The sequence below is a fragment of the Littorina saxatilis genome, linkage group LG15 (genome assembly GCF_037325665.1).
Source record: "Littorina saxatilis isolate snail1 linkage group LG15, US_GU_Lsax_2.0, whole genome shotgun sequence".
Classification (NCBI taxonomy): Eukaryota; Metazoa; Mollusca; class Gastropoda; order Littorinimorpha; family Littorinidae; genus Littorina; species Littorina saxatilis.
Window position 1 is genome coordinate 27668890 of NC_090259.1, and position 21633 is coordinate 27690522.

At 42.1% G+C, this 21633-nt stretch overlaps 2 protein-coding genes across 2 annotated transcripts in view; one reads left to right on the forward strand and one right to left on the reverse strand.

Annotated features, from left to right (window-relative positions):
* The window catches only part of LOC138948971 (1-deoxyxylulose-5-phosphate synthase YajO-like), a 72227-nt gene extending 65782 nt beyond the window's left edge, over positions 1–6445 (reverse strand). The window contains exons 1-2 of the mRNA XM_070320659.1: positions 6429–6445; positions 5295–5342 (exon numbers count right to left, since the gene is read on the reverse strand). The gene's annotated coding sequence lies outside the window, so the exon portion shown is untranslated. The remainder of the gene's footprint in view (positions 1–5294; positions 5343–6428) is intronic.
* Positions 6446–7550: 1105 nt separating this feature from the next.
* The window catches only part of LOC138948966 (steroidogenic factor 1-like), a 71326-nt gene continuing 57243 nt past the window's right edge, over positions 7551–21633 (forward strand). Inside the window, exons 1-2 of the mRNA XM_070320650.1 lie at positions 7551–9085; positions 12928–13038. Of these exons, the coding sequence (XP_070176751.1) occupies positions 9055–9085; positions 12928–13038 (142 nt within the window). The 5' untranslated portion in view covers positions 7551–9054. The remainder of the gene's footprint in view (positions 9086–12927; positions 13039–21633) is intronic.

A 21633-nucleotide genomic window follows, 5' to 3' on the forward strand; every position in this document is an offset into this window, starting at 1 on the left:
CATTTCGGGATCGCCAATGCACCTTTTCTTGTCCGAAAACTTCCTGCTTTTGGTCACCCTTGCTCGAAAACTGTGTAACCTGGACAAACAACGCGCGATGGACAGAAAAAGTAAGAGTGTCCTTTCCTGGCTGTTCATATATATGTCATCGTTGAAACGGGCAAACAGTATACCAGGGATCGGACCAAAATAAAATATAAAATAAAACGTCGTGCCTTTTCCTCTGGACTAGCGCCAATGGCAAGAGGACGAAAAGCGAAATGAATGTTCACTCAGCAGCCGTTGTCAACATCGCACTGAGCATGCGTTGTTGCTTGTGACGTCAGGCGTGTTTGCACTGCCCTCTAGCGTGGGCTAAGGGAACCAGGTTTGTGGCAAGGGCGTGAACTAGGAGAAAATGGGTGCGTCCACACAGGGTTACTTTGGGAGGGGGGTTGCGGTTCAAACCTTTGTGGGTGAGACGGTAGGGAGAGGTCCGTCTTTGGCTCTCTCTCTCTCTCTCTCTCTCTCTCTCTCTCTCTCTCTCTCTCTCTCTCTCTCTCTCTCTCTCTCTCTCTCTTTAAATATTTATAAAGAATTGGGGGGGGGGGGGTCCATAGTTGTTAATGTATCATTATATACCTTGAACTGTCTTATTGATGGTTGGACATGTTAATTGTGAAATTTGTATAGTTTCAAACTTAACTTTTATGTCATCCTGTTATAGAGTTACCCCTCAATGGCAGAGGGCCGGATGAAAGAAAAGCATGTCTGCATTGCTTACTGTTACCCTCGAGAAAATAAGTTTAAATCAACCCAATCCAATCCAATCCAATTCATCTCTCTCTCTCTCTCTCTCTCTCTCTCTCTCTCTCTCTCTCTCTCTCTCTCTCTCTCTCTCTCTCTCTCTCTCTCTCTCTCTCTCTCTCTCTCTCTTAAACCCTCTTTCTCTTTCTATTTCTCTCTTACACACACACACACACACACACACACACACACACACACACACACACACACACACACACACACACACTCTCTCTCTCTCTCTCTCTCTCTCTTTCTCTCCCCACCACCCACCCCCACCCCCTCACTCTATCTCCCTCCCTCTCTGTCTCTGGATGAGAGAGAGGGACATAGTGAAAGAAGTACACACCGGAAGTTGAGGACAAGAAGGGCGGGGTTGTCAAGGGCTGAAAGCAGAGGACGGTAAGATGGCGTGAAGAGGGGGGGGGGGCGGATGGACAGGAGGGCGGACACAACCCTTCTCCACTCTCCCTAATAGCACAAAAGAAAAGCAAAGACAAGCAAAGGCAGCAGAGAATCAAACACAAGAAAGGTAAGTTGTTGGAACGTTTGTTATTGACAAGAATACGTCACATTCACAAATATATCGTCCCAACGGCACAAACAAACTTACGAAAACTTATCTTGATGGAAGTTTCTACCGCCTGCTATACGAGGCCGCAAGCGAATGAATCAACAGAGAACAACAACAAAGACTCAGACAAGAGGAAGGGTTCAAACCTAGACCAGGATCGAATCCTGGACCCTGATTGCGGATTCGGATCTCGAACACTCTGAAGACGCCCTCAACAAAAACTCGTACCCACTGTTTGAATAAACGTGCCAAACGGGGTCCCGAAATAGAAGCAGAGCCACAAAATAGAGGGCAGTGTTGAGAAAAGAAAGGGCGGTCGGGCAGGAGCCGGGGGGGGGGGGAGGGGGGGGGTCATGGGGAGGGTTGCCCTGAGATGCACTAAGACTCCTTTGACCGCTGCCCCGTTGTTTTTGCACTAGGGCGGTCAGTCAGTGGGCCAAGTTCGCGGTCAGATACATCCCTGCAGAAGACTTCTCTCTGGACGCAGTTGGGCGAGGTTGGTTGCAAAGACTTGCACTCGTGCGAGGGCGTTTCACATCACTCGTACACTCTTCCCGGTGCCCGGCGGACCGTTTCCTGGATGCTGTGCTCTTTCTAGCTTCTGAAGGCATCTCTGAAGCACTGACATTGAGAAGTCACTATAGATCTTTTGCTAGGAGGAGTCTGTTCTTCGCGGTTTTTAACTGTGTACTGTCCGATTCTTCGACTTTACTTTTGTGAACGAATCACCTATACTTGCTGGAGGTGGTACCTTACCGTCCTTCGTCTTTCTGATCGTCGATCTTATTTCCGGTTTAGTCGCTTGCGCCGTTTCTACAGCTCGCGTTCATCGCTATAAGTATCTGCGTTTGAATTTATGGACTGAAGAAAAACAAATTGGAGAAGAAAAAAAATCAACAGTTCAGCTGACATTGTGCAGTTCTTCGGGATTACTTTAATCGTGAGTTCAAAGCATCTGAATCAACTTTACTGATGTGCTTCGGATTCTGAACTTATCTGACGAGGGTTGGTTCTTAACAGAGGAATCAAGGAATTGATGTGCTTATGCTACAAAGATCTCGTTGAAACCAAACCCTGCTAGTAATGGTTTACTGACTACGTGTTTATCTCCGACGTAAACACCACCCTTTTCGATGGTTGTTTCTGAAGCACCAGGTAAGTCAAATCAATTCTTGGTTAAAACAGTGTTTATTCAACAATTCGTAGGTATTTGAACATGATACATGTTAAGGATCAACAACAAGCTTAAGCGTATGGTGGTGACCCTTCTTGTGCTTTCTTCTTCATGTTTACTGTCTGTCTGTATGTATATCTGGCTGGCTGTCTGTCTAGCTGTCTGTCTTAAACTATACACACATTTAAATATCCCGTTTGAAAGTATTTGATGGCATGCAGGGCGGGGATGTAGCTCAGTCGGTAGCGCGCTGGATTTGTATCCAGTTGGCCGCTGTCAGCGTGAGTTCGTCCCCACGTTCGGCGAGAGATTATTTCTCAGAGTCAACTTTGTCATGTGTGCAGACTCTCCTCGGTGTCCGAACACCCCCGTGTGTACACGCAAGCACAAGACCAAGTGCGCACGAAAAAGATCCTGTAATCCATGTCAGAGTTCGGTGGGTTATAGAAACACGAAAATACCCAGCATGCTTCCTCCGAAAACGGCGTATGGCTGCCTAAATGGCGGGGTAAAAAACGGTCATACACGTAAAATTCCACTTGTGCAAAAAACACGAGTGTACGTGGGAGTTTCAGCCCACGAACGCAGAAGAAGAAGAAGAAGATGGCATGCAATCCTCATTAACATAAAATGTGATTTTCATCGTCATTAGCCAGCCATAGTTTTGTACTTTTCTTTTACTTAATCAAGCTTCTGTGTCGGAGACATACCGACCTTGTAAATTACCAATGTTTGTACTTTCTGTTTCTTATTTCAAAATTAAAACCCTTCTTCTTTTATTATCGTGATTTACAAATGACTGGGTAGCGCGACTTTGTCGCTGTACCTTATCACTAAGGATAGCAGCCCGAATTTCTTTGACTTTGAGGAAACTCCCCAATGTCTATAAGTAAACCAAAACCCTCAAGAGCAACAACAAAAGCAACAACAAAACTAAAAACACACAACATAAACAAAACCAAGAGTTCTTGTAATCGCCGATCACCATCTTCGAACTATATGTTTGCTCTAATTTAAAGCGTGAAGAAAACGTCATATCCTAATTTTCAAAGACACATTAATTGATAGATACTGCAGTCACTGTAACCGCCACACGGGGGAGCCTCTTTTAAAGCCATAAAAACAGAAGGCAAAAAAAGTAAATAAAAATATGAGGAGGAAACAGTTCCTTAAAAACACAAGTTTCTGCATCCAATTATTTTGCAGTTCGCATGGCACCAGGGGGAATATCACTGCAAATCCAGTGCTTTTCCTCGTCTTTCTTCTAACTTTTTTCTTTGTCTTTTTCCCTTTATTATTCTTTTTCTTTTTCTTTGTAGCTTCGTGGTTATTGTTATTTATTAATGTCTTACTCTCTGAGGGGGAGTGTATGCTTTTATATATTTACTGACGACGTTCTTTCTCATTTGTTTGGTTCTGTCCCTTTGATTTCCAGCATCGAAGTTAAATGATAATGACAAGAGAGAGGGGGAACAAGAAGTACATGTTTGTTTAGCAGTTATTTTGTCGGATGCGAATAGGTTAGAATTGGCTATGAAATGTCATAAAAATAAAAATAAAATAACGAAGGTATACTAACAATGGAGGATTCAGGACTCAGAAATGTTTTCTTTCAACCCTAGCCAATGAATAGAATGACACACCACAACAAATAGAAATGAAGGTGGAAATCATAGACGTACAGGCCATTTAATAATTATGGGACACAATCTCTCCTTCTTACACCCCTTACCTGTTCACAAAGCTTCACCCATATAAATGTATGTTAAATCTAAAAAAATCTGAGAAATGATGGTCTTAAAAAGGAGCGGGGGCTTAAAATGGGGGTAGTTTAGAGAGGTAATGAACAGAAAGTCTGAAAAAAACAGGGTCTTAAAAAGGAGGGAGTCTTAAAAGGGGGGTTCCATTGTAACAGCGAAGGACACTTTCTTTATTTATTTGGTGTTTAACGTCGTTTTCAACCACGAAGGTTATATTCTTTCTTTATTTATTTGGTGTTTAACGTCGTTTTCTACCACGAAGGTTATATCGCGTCGGAGAAAGGGGGGAGATGGGATAGAGCCACTTGTTAATTGTTTCTTGTTCACAAAAGCACTAATCAAAAAATTGCTCCAGGGGGCTTGCAACGTAGTACAATATATGACCTTACTGGGAGAATGCAAGTTTCCAGTACAAAGGACTTAACATTTCTTACATACTGCTTGACTAAAATCTTTACAAAAATTGACTATATTCTATACAAGAAACACTTAACAAGGGTAAAAGGAGAAACAGAATCCGTTAGTCGCCTCTTACGACATGCTGGGGAGCATCGGGTAAATTCTTCCCCCTAACCCGCGGGGGGTAGCGAAGGACAGGCTTCACTCAGTTCGTGGTCATCCCATGTTAAAGGGTCATTATCTCTACTACGGGAGTAAAACTGTAAAACCAGCTGTTTAAACTGACTGAAGAAGTAAACAAGATTTAAACACGAAAAGACACAAAACAAACTAGAAAGAATCGCTGAAAGCCCTCGCATCCTACTTGCTTTCAGAAAGAATCGCTGAAAGCCCTCGCATCCTACTTGCTTTCAGAAAGACTCAGTGCGCTCTCAATTTTTGAACCTTCGTAAACGTGAGGTTTTATCAAATCCTCAACTTTTTTGTGGGTGAGAAAAATACATTCTATCCTTGAAGGCTAAAGGAGTGAGGATAAAGACAAAATGAAATAAAAAAAACACGGTTATTTGTTCTTTTGTTGAAACAAAAAATTAACAGGACTTACTTTGTTACTTCAGCCAGTTGCGGTTGTCGATGTATTTCGTTGCATTATCTGCAACAATAACAAACGTAGACAAAGCTGCAAACAAACTTACTATGTAAGCTTTGCTACTACTCCGTTTTGTTTTTCTTGTCTTTGTCATTGTTAAACCTATTTAAATTTTAGCTCATCTTGGTCTCTGTCGCTCTTTTAAAAGTTGTTGTTTTATGTTTTTGGTTTTTGAATATAGGTGCACCGTCTTTAGCTTCAGATACGGTAATTTATGCTCTTTCTTTCGAGGACGACCGAGCTAATCAAACTTTAAAAAAAAATACCTTATTACCTTAATTTTCATTTTCTCCGCTGACAGTCACTAATGAATATTTTCTGATAACTATGAATATTAGACTGAGTATTTATTTTACAGTTTTAAATTATTTTTTCCAAACTCAAATTTTCAAGCAATAAAAGAATTAAATAGCAAAACATAAACGGAGAAGAGCCCTTAAAAATGAAGAAAACAGATGTCAAAAAGAATCAATATATAAGTGTGCGTAGCACTATTAACTTCGAAAAAAAAGCATTAATGAAAATCTACAGAGAGGGCTACTTGTGCTAAATTGCTGCACCAGGTCAGACAACGGAGACAGAACGTGTCAAATACACAATATAACCACACCAAAAGAGCCAAATTAGATGTTATTTCAGTGTGTAACTAGAAAATACAACGTTCGTCTTCACACAGAATAAGAATACTATGAGTAATCAAGCTTCGCATAAAACAACCCTTTCACGGAAAAGAATCATGATGTTATATACGTTGGGTTGTGATAACTTTCTGGTTTGGAAAATAATTATGGCAAGCTGAGAGCTAGAGAAAACGAAAGGGAGAAAACGAAAAAAGAGAGAGAGAGAGAGAGAGAGAGAGAGAGAGAGAGAGAGAGAGAGAGAGAGAGAGAGAGAGATGGCGTGTGTGTGACAGTTGTGCGTGTGTTGGCGCGCGCGCGCGTGTGTGTGTGTTTGCGTGTGCGCGCGCGTGTGTGTATGCGTGCGTGCGTTTACGCTGGCTTGCGTGTATGCGAGCGTGTGCGTGCAATGTGCGCACGCGCGCTTTTAACACAAGCAAGCTAGAGAGTGTGCATGCGTGAGTGCACATACCTTGCAGACAAGGCGGCTCCGGAACTAACGCACGACAACTGATTGCAGTGTGCATTAGGTGATAGATTTGTAGCTCCGCCCCTCGGAGACCGCCTTCCAATTAAAGTCACCCTGACACGACGCGCTCCGAACGAGAGAGAGAGAGAGAGAGAAAGAGAGAGAGAGAGAGAGAGAGAGAGAGAGAGAGAGAGAGAGAGAGAGAGAGAGAGATGGGGGAAAGAGAGAGAGAGAAAGAGAGAGAGAGAGAGAAAGAGAGGGGGAGAGAGAGAGGGGGGGGAGAGAGAGAGGGGGAGAGAGAGGGGAGAGAGAGAGAGGGGGAGAGAGAAAGAGGGGGAAGGATGGATAGAGAGAGAGGGGGGAGAGAGAGAGAGAGTGTTCGTGTACTTTGTTAATTAATTTCTCTCTTTATCTGTTATTTATTTATCAATATTCGTGGATTTTTTTTAGATACTAATCGGAATCAGAAATTATGAATCGCTGGGGTGGATTTGGAATGGGCATAGTATTCAACGTAGCAGAAACAGCAGTAGGAATAGTAGGAAAACAATGCAGACATCCCTCATTCTGTTTAGTCTCTCTTTCATTCTCTATCTGCGTGTCTGTCTGTCTGTCTGTCAGTCTGTCTCTCTGTCTGTCAGTCTGTCTTTCTCTCTCTCTCTCTCTCTCTCTCTCTCTCTCTCTCTCCTCTCTCTCTCCTTTCCTCTCTCCGCCCACCCCACCCCATTATCTCCCGCCATCGAAAACCGATCCTCCTCATTATACAACAAGCCTCAATCCAACAAGCGACAAACTGTTACACAACCATCAAGTTCTAACCGTAAGTGCTTCGCCCCCCTCCCCCACCCACCTCGCATCCTTTTACCACCCCATCCCCAACCAACACCTTTATTCCCCACCTGAGTTTACCTGTGCAGCGCAAATCTGTCACCCGTTCGCGCGACCAAACCGCAGTAAAAGGGGTGGGGACTAGAGAAGTCCGTAACAGGTTCGATCTGTCAAATGCTAGGAATTCTCTGCCTCTGACTGGGCCACACACGCAAACACACACGCTCGCAGACATGCACATGCATACCCGTGGGCATTCCACCCTGGGTGTCTTTAGCTGCAAGTGTTGAGTGTTAGTCTCTGCCACCCGACTGTTTCTTCGTGAATTCATTTGCAAGTTGTGTTGAGAGGGCAGAGTGTAAAGTTAGTGCTTTTTGACGGTTTCTGTATTGTTTCAATCTGTGCATTCGCAGTGTCTTTAGATTGACAAAGAAACGTGACTAACAGGACTTCACTCCTTCTGCTCTCGGCATTTTTAAAACAGTCATCGAAAGAGGGCGTGCGTGAAAGTGTGGCGATTTTTTTAACGAATTGAAAATCGTCTTCGCGACGAAATTTGTTTTGAACAAAGGCAGAAACAATAGTTTATACTGTAATTTCTCGTCTTCATATCAGAATTATATGCGTGCATTTAGCAAAAGATTACTGATTTGACTGTTTCATTTAAAAGCCACTTCCTATTTTGAAAGCCGTCGGAAGTGTTTAGTTTCTGGGCCTTTGATCTGCACTCGAACGAATACCACATACTTCTGTTTAAAAGCGCTTTGTGTTTTCTAAACGGATTTCAGGATTTGGTATCCCTCCAAATGACATATCAGTCATCTTCGCAAAAGAAGGTGTAGCTTCAACATTTGGTTTTTTTTAATTTTCAAGTCCAGAAGCACTTTGCGTCTTCAAAAAGAACATCAGGACATTGCACCTTAAACGATAATATCTGAGTAATTTTCCCGAAGGAAGGAGTATCTCCGACATCTTCTTTTGACTTCCTACGATCCCTTTTACGATTAGTTAACAAGTATACGTCACCACCCCGCCATCTGTGGACCGGCGTGATCGATGATATGCCGAGGTGAGTCCATCCGGCGAGTTTCTGCTTGACTCCTGGGTCGTCGGGCCTTCTTCCGCATTGCTGATTTTCTTCGTCTGCTCTTGTGAATTCAACAGACCCGAACGTGTCGTATGATTTTGAGGGTAATTCTACCCAAAATAAGCGTCTCAGCGTGGTTTTAACTTCTGACTACAGTTTTCGATCACAAGGACACACAACACGACATTGCGGCTTCTGTATCTTCTCGTCTGGGGTGTTGTGAAATCTACAGACCAGATCGCGTCGAATACCTTTTCGAGTAGTTCTACCTAAGTGATTGTCTTAGAAAGGATCTTCATTTCTGGCTCAAGTTTCCGATCTGACAGGATTACACAACGCACAAGTCAACGCTGATTCTGATTCTTCTTGTCTGTAGTGTTGGATCTTTCAGTGACATCCCAAACTACATCATTTTACTTCAGCATTGCTTGAGAAAAATGGTTAAATAAACCGAACTGCGCAGATGAAAAACCCTAATCCTTGTGTTTTTGATCGTCTGCGCTGATGATAACTCCATTGTGGTGACTTTCGAGGATCACAGTTTCGATTCAACTGCGGAGATACATACTATTGATCTGATTTTCAATCTCCACTGCGCCAACTCGGACACAACCACATTGATGTCCGGTTTGAAGTAACATATTCTGATTAAAATAATAACAGCCGCATTCTTCCAACAACAGATTAAATTCTGCAGGAAAGTCATTTATCCTGATGCTCTTTTCACGTGGATACATGTCGCCTGGTAAGTCAGTTTTTGTGCTAACGAAAATCTCTACATGAAAATGTGAATTATTCTGTCTCGGAGTTTTAAATTGTAGACCAAGTGCGCACGGAAAAGATCCTGTGATCCATGTCAGAGTTTGATTATAGTAACACGAAAATACCCAGCATGCCTCCCCCGAAATCGGCGTATGCTGCCTGAATGGCGGGGTAAAAACGGTCATACACGTAAAATTCCAATCGTGCTCAAAACATGAGTGAACGTGGGAGCCTAAGCCCATGAACGAAGAAGAAGAAGAAGAAGATTAAAAATATACTATGTTTGGGTCATATTCAAAATGCTGTTTTGATATAAGAAGCGGCTTCATACCAGAGACATCTGATGAAAAAATTCGTTCTGTTTGAGTATTTTGCACGACATTTTATTTCAACAAATAATAAGTCTTCAAGCCGAATAACTAACTTCATTGTCTGTGCTCATCTTGTATTAACATTTCTTATAGTAAGTTTTTGCTTTCCTTTTTGTCTCTGTCGAACTTGCAATTTCAGTTTTATTAACTTATAACTCTCTCTCTCTCTCTCTCTCTCTCTCTCTCTCTCTCTCTCTCTCTCTGTCTCTCTCTGTCTCTCTCTCTGTCTCTCTCTCTGTCTCTCTCTCTCTCTCTCTCTCTCTCTCTCTCTCTCTCTCTCTCTCTCTCTCTCTCTCTCTCTCTCTCTCTCCTAGTTATCTACCTATCTCTTTCCCAAACGTTTATTAAAACTAAGTTTGTGAGGATTGTGTTTGTTAAATTGAGATATGTGAAATAAAAATGAAATTAGTTGGATATTTCTCTCACAATTACGTGCAAATCAGTGAGAACGCATGCTCAAGATATCGATGCCTTAAAATTACTTTTAAAATAACATTTAAAAACATTAACCTTTTATTATGTTCGGTATGCTTCAAAAACACAACGTGTAAAAACTCTGTTTTTCATGTTACTCTTCACGAAGAAGAAATATTCAATATTAAGAGCGAGAGAGAGAGAGAGAGAGACAGTGAGAGACTTTCTTTCTTTCTTTCTTTCTTTATTTGGTGTTTAACGTCGTTTTCAACCATTCAAGGTTATATCGCGACGGGGAAAGGGGGGGAGATGGGATAGGGGAAAGGGGGGAGATGGGATAGAGCCACTTGTTAATTGTTTCTTGTTCACAAAAGCACTAATCAAAAAATTGCTCCAGGGGCTTGCAACGTAGTACAATATATGACCTTACTGGGAGAATGCAAGTTTCCAGTACAAAGGACTTAACATTTCTTACATACTGCTTGACTAAAATCTTTACAAACATTGACTATATTCTATACAAGAAACATTTAACAAGGGTAAAAGGAGAAACAGAACCGTTAGTCGCCTCTTACGACATGCTGGGTAGCATCGGGTAAATTCTTTCTCGTCCCAACCAATATGGGACTCCCCCTAACCCGCGGGGGGTACAGTGAGAGACATAGAGAGATAAAGAGAGAGAGAGAGAGAGAGAGAGAGAGAGAGAGAGAGAGAGAGAGAGAGAGAGAGAAAGAGGGGTACATGCAAACGTGCACGTAAACACACACACACACACACACACACCACACACACACACACACACACACACACACACACACACACACACACACACACACACACACACACACAGGGGGGAGAAAGAAAAGGAAACAAGTTTGGAACAGATTCAAGTAGGTGTAAGGCGAAAGGTAGTGCAGATAAAGATGTCGAGAGGCGAAACACGACACCGTCACCACACTGCGGCCCGCATCCCATGCAGACACAATCCATCCCCTCGTGGGACACACTTATTCCTTTCCCACGGGAGGGGGGGAGAGACATACAGACAGACAGACGGAAACAGAGCAAGACAGTCAGAGAAGAACATGCAGAGAGGCAGAGAGAGAGAGAGAGAGAGAGAGAGAGAGAGAGAGAGAGAGAGAGAGAGAGTGTGTATGTGTGTGTAAGAGTCAGAATGACAGACAGACGGAGACCATGAGAGGCAGAGAGACGGACAGAGAGAGAGAGAGGTAGAGGGAAAGGGTTGGGAGTGAGAAACAGACAGAGGGATTGAATTGAATTGAATTGAATTGAATTGAACTTTATTTTACAAGGATAAGGGGAGAGGGAGAGGAGAGGGAGGGAGGGTAAGAATGAAAACGTCCTTATCTCTCGAACAGTTTTTCTTTCTTTGAACGAAGCCAGTCAACATATAGGGTGACGCTGAATTCAACAACGGTAATACAGATCAAGTTACTTGCTCCAGCATTTACTAGTCTGCTCTTTCAAGCATTCACGCATATAAACTACCATGTTTCTATATAATGCGCTTTTGTACATAAACTTATACTATTTCACAAATTATGTATTTATGTAGTAGTAGTTATTATAGTAGATTTATGGGACTGGGTGGCCGAGTGGTAACGCACTTGCGCTCGGAAGCGAGAGGTTGCGAGTTCGACCCTGGGTCAGGGCGTTAGCAATTTTCTCCCCCCTTTCCTAACCTAGGTGGTGGGTTCAAGTGCTAGTCTTTCGGATGAGACGAAAAACCGAGGTCCCTTCGTGTACACTACATTGAGGTGTGCACGTTAAAGATCCCACGATTGACAAAAGGGTCTTTCCTGGCAAAATTGTATAAAAATGTCCACCAAAATACCCGTGTGACTTGGAATAATAGGCCGTGAAAAGTATGAAATGGCTGCGATCTGCTGGCCGATGTGAATGCGTGATGTATTGTGTAAAACAATTCCATCTCACACGGCATAAATAAATCCCTGCGCCTTGAATATGTGCGCGATATAAATTGCATAAAATAAAAATAAAAAAGATCCCTGCGCTTAGAACTGTACCCACGGAATACGCGCGATATAAGACTCATATTGATTGATAGATTTTAGTCCCTCTTTAGGGCGAGGGCCAGATGCAAAAAAATATACCTATGCTTATTCTGTCACTTATTGTCATTGTCTCTCTCTCTCTCTCTCTCTCTCTCTCTCTCTCTCTCTCTCTCTCTCTCTCTCTCTCTCTCTCTCTCTTTTTCTCACTCTCTCTCTCTCTCAATCGCTCTCTCTCTATTTCAATGGCTCTCTTCCATCCCAGCATCTATACAAATAACTAATTTTCCAAAACATTGACATCAAATCAAACACACAGAAAGCAACCGACCAAACAACAAAATGTAGAAAACAAATCCATTTAACCACGTTGATATAAAAACGAAGCAATTTCTCACATAAATTACAAAAGCTTCGCTGTTGAATTGTTGTTTGAGTTAAATGTCGAAGTAACATTCAAATAGACTGAATCCTTACGTAAAATACTACCGTTAAACAAGAATGAAAAATCATTACAGATTTAAAGATGTTTGCATTTAATTTCTTATTTGTTCTTGATTCCAAAAGTGTAAAGATATGTCATGTTTACTGTGAAAATTAGCTCAGAAATATAGAAAATCGGTTTATGCAAATTAGATAATGCGTTCGCATGCTTCTAGGCCGAGACAAGCGCGACAAGATTCGGTCTTTGGGTTTTGGTAAGCCAAGACTTATTATACATGTAGTCTCCGGGATGTTACTGTTTTTCAGTGTTGACCTTTGAGTTCAAGCCGTCAGATTGACTAAATGCTGTAATATCACTTCACGCGACTTGGTTAGATTTACTTTTCTTTTCTTTTCTTTTTAACTTTCCTTTTTTTTATTCATCGTTTTAATTTGTGTAACATGCAGTTTTATTCATGTACTGTTTAGTTTAAACAAGATTTTATTCCGAAAATACTGGGTGGCATGTATAAACCGACATGTACTGTTTTGTTTGTTACTTTCATTAAATGTTTTCTCATCAGGCTACGCAATGCCGGAAGTGATGGGTCACGTGGCCATGTCGGCCGGGCTGACGTTGGACGCCATTGCCTGCAAGGAGGAGGACGCTGTCGTCGTCGACTACATACTTAAAGGTCAGTTGGTTTGTGTACGCCTGTACAGTGGAACTCCCTTTTAAGACCCCCCCCCTCCCCAATATAAGACCTCCTCCCATTTAAGACCTTGGTTTTTTACATTTTCTGTTCATAATCTCTGTTATTTTACCTCCATTTTAAGACTCCCAACTTTTTAAGACCTGCTTTTCACAGATTTTTTTAGGTCTTAAAATGGGGGTTCCACTGTATTTCATGTCTACCTGTCTGTCTGGCATTCTGGTTGCCCGTCTGCCTGCCTGTCGGCCCGCTTGGTCAAGCTTTCTTTCTGTCTGTCTGTCTGACAGTCAGTCTGTCTGTCTGTCTGTCTGTCTTGCTCCGTAAGTCTGTATTTTCGTCCACCCAATCGGCCTGCGCGCTTTATTTCCTGTAATTGTTTACATTGTTGTGTTGCAAATTAAAGACTTGTCTGGTTCAGCTTCCTTGGACTTTCTTATCTGATGCTGATCTACTATACGTCTGTGTTTGTCTCTCGGTCTGTGAGTTCGTCCGTCTGCCTCGTTTTTTTTCTCCGTATTGGTCGCTCTTTCCACCCGTTTATTAACATTTCTCGTTCACATTTTCGTGTGACGATGTCAGGCCTGCTTCTAATTTGACGCCGCTGAAATGGTATATTTTTGTCAGCTCAACCGTCTGTCTGTTTTCGTTCCATTCGTTGGTCTTTCCACCAAAATGTTTCTTGTTTCCCTTGTTCATATTGTTTAGCGTCGTAATTTCTGGATTCGTCTGGAATAACCGTATCAGGGATTATGCTACAGGATTTTCTTGTCTTCGGCAAATTTGCCGAAATGGTAATAAAAGTTTTGGCAATTTACAAAAGTTCATGGCAGTCTTTGGTGTCCCACTTTCATCGTTGTGACAAAAGTTCGGCAGATGAGCAAAACTGACGGCAAAGGTTTTCACAATGTAAAAGAACTGTTAGCGTTTTGCCGAATGTCGACACCAAGCGACCGCTATGTCGTCTGGTCTTGCCAACAAGGGAGAAATTATTTCGATTCCAGTGCATGATCTATTATTTTTCATGGCGGTTGGATATAGATATTTGATACAAACGGTTGGTTGAATGTATTTGTTCTTGTGAGAATTTTCAAGATAGCTGTACGGGCTGAACGCGGGAAAAGGCTTGGTGAATTCAAAGAAACACGACGAAAACAAGCAAAGAAATTCAAATCCCTCTTCGTCTTTGCAATTGTTTGTTATTCATGCTTGAAGTTGCAGCTATCAGCGCAGGGTTTTTAGATTGCGTTTCTTATCAATCCATTAAAACTCGATAAAGTTTGTTCACGGTTTGGTTCCCTTGTCTTTGTTCTTGGTTTTTCGCTTCGGAAGAGGCTTATGCAAAATGAACTTGAAATTGAAAACAAATATTCAAGTGCGACAGCAAATTGATCAATTACGAATCATTAACCCAATTAACGGACCGTTTAGTGTTTATAAATACCGATGTGGTCGACTTTTTTTTCAGATAGTGTCTACGGTAAATATGTGTGAGAGAGAAAATAAAATCTTTGGATTGTTTGTAAAATTGTCTTCGATTAATTGTAATCTTACTTAAAGTATACGTACATATATAAGATGTATAATGATAGAAAGAAAGTATGAAACTGTATCTTACAATTACACGCGGCGTCTCACGTGAATCAAAACAAATGGACAGGGCGGGGTGCTGCTGTCATCTGAAGTATCAAAGGAAACAACACTATTTTGTTTTATTTTTTATTATTTCTATTTGAATCTTCCTTAATGCAGCAACAACAACAACAACAACAACAACAACAACAACAACAACAACTGCTATCTTTCCCCTAATTTGTCACCCGATACTACGCGACGTTTTAACACTTTTGTGATAATGGATCGACTCTTTCTTTTCCTGTTTTATTTTCTACGATGGTTTTTTTTTCATGGGAAAACAAATGAATGATCATTGTTGCTGGAGCAAGTTTGGCCCATGCATGAAGCGAGGCAATCGTCACTTTCATTTCTCCCCTTTATTTGTTTCTTTCTTATTTCTGTCTGTCTGTCTTTCTGTCTGTCTGTCTGTCTGTCTGTCTGTTTTTCTGTCTTTTTTTTCTTTCTTTCGTGTTTTCTGTCTGTCTGTCTGTCTTTCTGTCTTTGTTTCTGTCTTTTTTCTTTCTTTCTTTTTTCTTTTTTCTTACTTTTTTTTCTCTCACTTCTTCCCCTTTTTCTTTATCATGCTTCATCGGTGTTTTTTTTAAATTTTTTTTTAGATTTGTCGCAAATATGGGCCAAAAAGAAATTGTAGTCACTTAGCTTATTGATTAATATACTAACTGATTCATTCATTAATTGAAGAATGAAATGAAGGATGAATTAATTGCTGTTTGTTATCAACATTCACTTGCTGCTTTAAACATTCTGCTGATACGTTTCGTAATTAAGTGTTGTTGCCTCTCTACTTCTTCAAAAGTGGGTAGACGTTTACCCTTACTTTAATGATTTTAAGCTTAATTTATTGTTTGATTCATTCATTCATTTTTTTTATTTATTTATTTTTTTTCATTTATCTTTTTAATTATTTCTAGTAACGCATTCGTGATACCGTTTTCCTTGTTCACCAATAATCTCTCTCTCTCTCTCTCTCTCTCTCTCTCTCTCTCTCTCTCTCTCTCTCTCTCTCTCTCTCTCTCTCTCTCTCTCTTGCTCTCTCTCTCTCTCTCTCTCTCTCTCTCTCTCTCTCTCTCTCTCTCTCTCTCTCTCTCTCTCTCTCTCTCTCTCTCTCTCGCTCTCTCTCTAAGCACCCAAAACCTCAAAGAGAGATAACTGGCGGAAACCTTCCTATTCCAAAGATCGCTATCTTCAGCGCTAATTATACGAGCAAGGATAATTGGCAGTATTGAGTACAGCCGTGTCAAGTTCGGATAGAAGTCTGACTTTCTGGTTGACAGCTTGGCACGTGTATGCTACACGACGAAGAGTGTTTCGTCAAGAGAACACTATCTTTTCATCTTAAATATTTGACAGACATCTTTGATCTTGTCTTCTCGCGTGCCGGGAGAAATGTAAGCTTCATGCCCGTACAGCAAAGCCATTAGGGGCGCGTGAGACAGGAAAACGTGCCTCTGGTTAATTTTAATTTATTGTTTGATAACCACGCAAAATGAAAAGGTCTCGCTGTCAGAAGCGAAGCACAGCCGCCACGCCACGACTCCCCAGGATGTTGCACGACCACGTACTTTTGTATGCGCTTCATAAAATGCCATGCGCCACCGCGCAAGAAAAAAAGACATTCGGAAGAGAATGAAAAGAATAACAATTCTTTTGTAATTTAAAAATTACACAACACCACAGGAGCTTGTATCCAACCACCGGTCGATAATTATTTACTCCTGCATGCTTATTATTTACTGCTGCATGCTTACCCTTACTACTACTATTTATGGAATAAGGAGTAAATATATGGAATAAGGAGTAAATAATGATCGACCGGCGATTGGATACAAGCTCCTGTGCACAACACCATAAAAAATCATTATCGACGATCGTGAATCTGCTTATATCAATAACACATTACAAAAAGCTCTAAATAAGTTGTGTTTTTTTAGATCGATTTCCTCTCCAGAGAAGGAAAACAAGGCATCCTGTAAGGGATAAATGAGACCCGAAGGGAAGTAACTCATTTGACCTGAGTTCAGGATGTAGAAAGCCACGCCTTCAGACAAAACAGGCCGACTCGGGGTGCATTTAAGTCGTGTTCCGATCCGGGGGAACTACAAGGACCTGTCAACAACAAATCTGCTGTTTTCATGTGTGAAGTGAAGTTAATAAAGCGTAGGTTTCGATACCCCTAGCTCTGTGACGGCGTGAAGTATTATTGCAGGGGCGGTTAAAATGGGCGGTTCATTGAAAATCCCCCTCTGTTAAGACCCCCAGACACCTTAGAAAGTCAGCTGAGAAGGGGTAATCTGCAAAAGGAGGGCGGGGGGGGGGGGAGGTAATTTTCAGAGGTTATGAAAAGAAAATGTTGAGGAATCAAGCGGGGGGGGGGGGGGGGGAAGGGGGGGTGTCTTAGATGGGTCCGAGAAAGGGGGTTTTCCGCTTTTATTAAAGGCCCGGTCACACAGCCCAAAAGTCGCGTAAACGGCATGAATCACGCACAAAATTCGATCCTTACGCGATACATGCGCGATTTGGAACCTCCGTAGTTGTCCGCCGATGTTCGCCGGATCGGCGCTTTACGCGATTCCAGGTTTTGAGCAGCTCAAAACTCGGCTTATTATTATTATTATTATTACTGTGATCATTTTTATGCGGCTAATCTAGATATAGCCCTAGGCGCTTACATATTAATTTCTACCGTTTGAAATGGATTTTTTTACAGACAGACAGACAAACAGACATTTTTTACACACAATATATAACGCATTCGCGTAAGAGTTTACGCAGTATTGCGCTGTTTTACGTAATTTCTGCGTAGTTGGCGTAGTTCTTACGCGAACAATGCGCGAAATATGCGTGGAATATCAGTGATCGTTCGCGATTGTTGAAACGGGAATGCCAAGGCACAAAAACAAAAAAAAAGGCGCCAAGGCGCCGCGGTTGCATCAGTTTATATATGCGCGGAACGGACGTGCGCGCTGCCGCGCATTCCTTGCGCAGATCATGCGCGAATCATGCGCGATTCATACGCAGTTCATTAGTGATAGTGCGCAGATTATACGTGGTTTTCCGTGGACCTTTGCGTACCTATGCGCTGTTGTGCGTGGTTTGTTAGTGATTTTTGCGTGATCTTTCCGTAGTTCTTGCGCAATTCATCGGTGATTTTCATCGCGTAAATCAGCGAAAATGGTCAAATTCTCGACCGACAAGCATGCACAACCAAATTGTATGCGTGATTCATGCGTTTACGCGACTTTTGGGTTGTGTGACCGGGCCTTAAATTAGAAAAACTGTAAACCTGGTGACGATTCTTTGAAATAAAATAATTTTTTCATAAATGTATCAGCCGAAGTGACTGTCTCGTTTATAAATCTAGTTCGAGATGGTAGTGTGAGTTGGTGTTACGGAGTCAGCAGTTTGCTGGTTGAAGATATTTTTCTTTCAAGGATTGCACATTAAATATTCAGATGTTTTATTATTCGAAAAGGGCTTTGGAGCTTAGAAGATAGTTTGTGATTGAGAGTGGGGGGTGGGGGGTTTTGGTAGGCATGCACGGCTCGGGGAGGAGCTAGGCTTCGGGTTTAGTGAGCTTAACTAGAGTTTCAGGTGGTTCATCAGAAAAAAAAAATGAGTTGACAGACAGGGTTATCAAAAGCAGTCTTTGGTTCGTGTCTTGGCAGCAACTGAGACCAGGGAACGCTTTCTCTCTAAAACAAAACGAAAAAAAACATTGCACATTTTCTTGTTCATTCTTTAGCCAAAGTAGATTTTTGTCCCTCTTTATGGCAAGGGCTGGATTGAAAAGAAAGCAGATCAATCCTCATTCTATTACACTCGTTTAATACAGAATTCCTCTCTCTCTCTCTCTCTCTCTCTCTCTCTCTCTCTCTCTCTCTCTCTCTCTCTCTCTCTCTCTCTCTCTCTCTCTCTCTCTCTCGTTCGTTCGTTCGTTCGAGCTGAACCAGAGACAGAGCTAGCAGACAAATCCCAGCTTGGCAGTGACCGCCAAACCCGCACTACGTCACATCCTGTGGTCATGCACTCTCGTCACCCACGTTCAGGACAGCCGAGCCAACAGAACTGTTGGTCCAGGCTTGTCTCGGTCAACCGAACGAGCTTCCAAAACGGCAGCTTGTTGAAACTTCCCCCACCGGTTGAGGTTTTTTTACTTTGGCATACGCACCGCACATGCAAAGCTAGCCCACCTCCTCCGTTCCATTTACCTCCTCTTCCTCCTCCTTTTCCTCCATCATTCCTCCGCCTCAACCCCTATCCCCCCCCCTCCCCCCTTTCCCTCCCTCGAACTCTATGCACGTACCGCTTTCGTTGCCATGTCTTTTGATCAACCTCAGTCTCGCCGTTGACAATAATCTGCTCGATGGACTCACCCTCGCATTTGGTGTTCTGACCCCATTACAGAAATACCACATTTTAAGTGATGGAATTTGTCATTTTTGAATGTCTTCTTTTTCTTCCTTTTTTTTCTTTTTTTTCTTAGGATCCTCCTATTATATTGCATTGTGAATTTTGGGCATAATTACGGTGATATTTTAAAACACGGTGGAATTCTGTGGTTTTCACTATACATGTTGGGGGCGGGGATGTAGCTCAGTCGGTAGCGCGCTGGATTTGTATCCAGTTGGCCGCTGTCGGCGTGAGTTCGTCCCCACGTTCGGCGAGAGATTTATTTCTCAGAGTCAACTTTGTGTGCAGACTCTCCTCGGTGTCCGAACACCCCCGTGTGTACACGCAAGCACAAGACCAAGTGCGCACGAAAAAGATCCTGTAATCCACGTCAGAGTTCGGTGGGTTATAGAAACACGAAAATACCCAGCATGCTTCCTCCGAAAACGGCGTATGGCTGCCTAAATGGCGGGGTAAAAAACGGTCATACACGTAAAATTCCACTCGTGCAAAAAACACGAGTGTACGTGGGAGTTTCAGCCCACGAACGCAGAAGAAGAAGAAGAAGAAGCTATACATGTAGTAGTAGAAGCAGTAGTAAGTGATATATATACTTGTATATTTCGGCTCCCTTTTTCTTGCATTCGTCTTTTATTTTCAATTCTTGTCAGGGAATTGTCATCATTCAGGAAGAATTATCGTATTTATATCTTATTCTTATGTTTGAATACTTAAACCGTAATAAGTTAAGCTCAAATAGTTACATACATCATTGCACTCCAAATACACGACAAAAACATCAAGTGGGGAAGCAATTTGCATGAAAAGGACATCGAATCAAATGCAGCAGTCCCAACACCAAAACGCAGAAAACAAATCAATTTAACCAACATGTTGCTATTTCACACATAAATTGGCAAAGCTGTTGCCACCAAACTTGCGAAATGTCAATAAACGTTACAATTTTAAACGGCAGACATGTAGCATTCAAACTGTGTGTTGAGTATCAAATATCCGACAAAACGACCCAAAAAGGAGGATGATCGAAGAAAAAGCAGAAAAGGAGGTGTGTATGTCATGTCAAATTTCATAAAGATCGGTCCAGTAGTTTAGTCTGAATCGCTCTACACACACACACACACACACACACACACACACACACACGCACGAACACACGCACGCACATACACCACGACCCTCGTTTCGATTCCCCCTCGATGTTAAAATATTTAGTCAAAACTTGACTAAATATAAAAAGCCATTGGTCAGCGTAGCAAAGCGGGGGGTAGCGCGGATGTTCAAACAAGACGAAGCACTCGGAAATTCCGGACAAATAGTGTCCCCATCTGGCTTGGACCATCGTGTGACGTCACGAGTGCAACCTGGAAGCCGGCCAGCAGTTGGCTGAGACACGGTGACCGACGATCGATAACTTGCTCCGTCTCTGATTCTCTCTGTCTCTTTGTGACACTCTGTCTCTCTCTCTGTTTTTTTTTTCTTTCTGGTGTGTTTCTGTATTTGTTGGGTTTTTTTCCACGTTCGATTTTCGTGTTCGTACAAATGCCCTGCCCTCTCCTACCCATATTGCTGATGGACTATGGTCGATGGCTTCACAATAAAATCATGTGTCAGTGTCAGTGTCAGTGTCCGTATCAGTGTCACTGTCTCTTTCTCTGTCACGAGTGCAACCTGGAAGCCGGCCAGCAGTTGGCTGAGACACGGTGACCGACGACCGATAATTCCGTCTCTGATTCTCTCTGTCTCTTTGTGACACTCTGTCTCTCTCTCTGTTTTTTTTTTTCTTTCTGGTGTGTTTCTGTATTTGTTGGGTTTTTTCACGTTCGATCAGTGTCAGTGTCCGTATCAGTGTCACTGTCTCTTTCTCTGTTACTGTCTGTTTGTCTGTCTGTCTGTCGCTCTCTCTCCCCTCTCTCCCTCCCCCCCCTCTCTCTCTCTCTCTCTCTCTCTCTCTCTCTCTCTCTCTCTCTCTCTCTCTCTCTCTTTCTCTCTCTCTCTCGTGTAAATGTATGAGTGAGTGGTGCAGATTAATTTTGTTTGTTAGTATCCCTTTGGATTATTTTGATATGTCAGTTTAAATGTGTTTTTACTCATTTAATATTCGTAAAGATTATGTAGTAGTTGCAATAATGCATGATCAATCTTTACATGTATAACTTTTTTTTCTTTCTTTTTTTTCTTTTTTTTCCTTTTGTCGGTTTACGATTGTCATTGTATCCATCTTAATACATGTTTAGTTTTAGCAGGGACAGATTGTAAGACTAGGCGTCAACCTAAAATCTCCATCCTTGAGTAATAAAGTCAGTTCGTTCGTTCGTTCGTTCGTTCGTTCGTTCGTTCGTTCGTTCTCTCTCTCTCTCTCTCTCTCTCTCTCTCTCTCTCTCTCTTTTTTTTGTTCTCTCTCTCTCCAATGATGATGAAGTCGAGTGCGTTTTTAATTGTCATTGCATTCAGCTTTGGGTATCTTTTCAAACTGATGCTATCCAAATAGGGAATACAACAAGATTAAAAATGCGTTCTTACGATTCCAAGTAA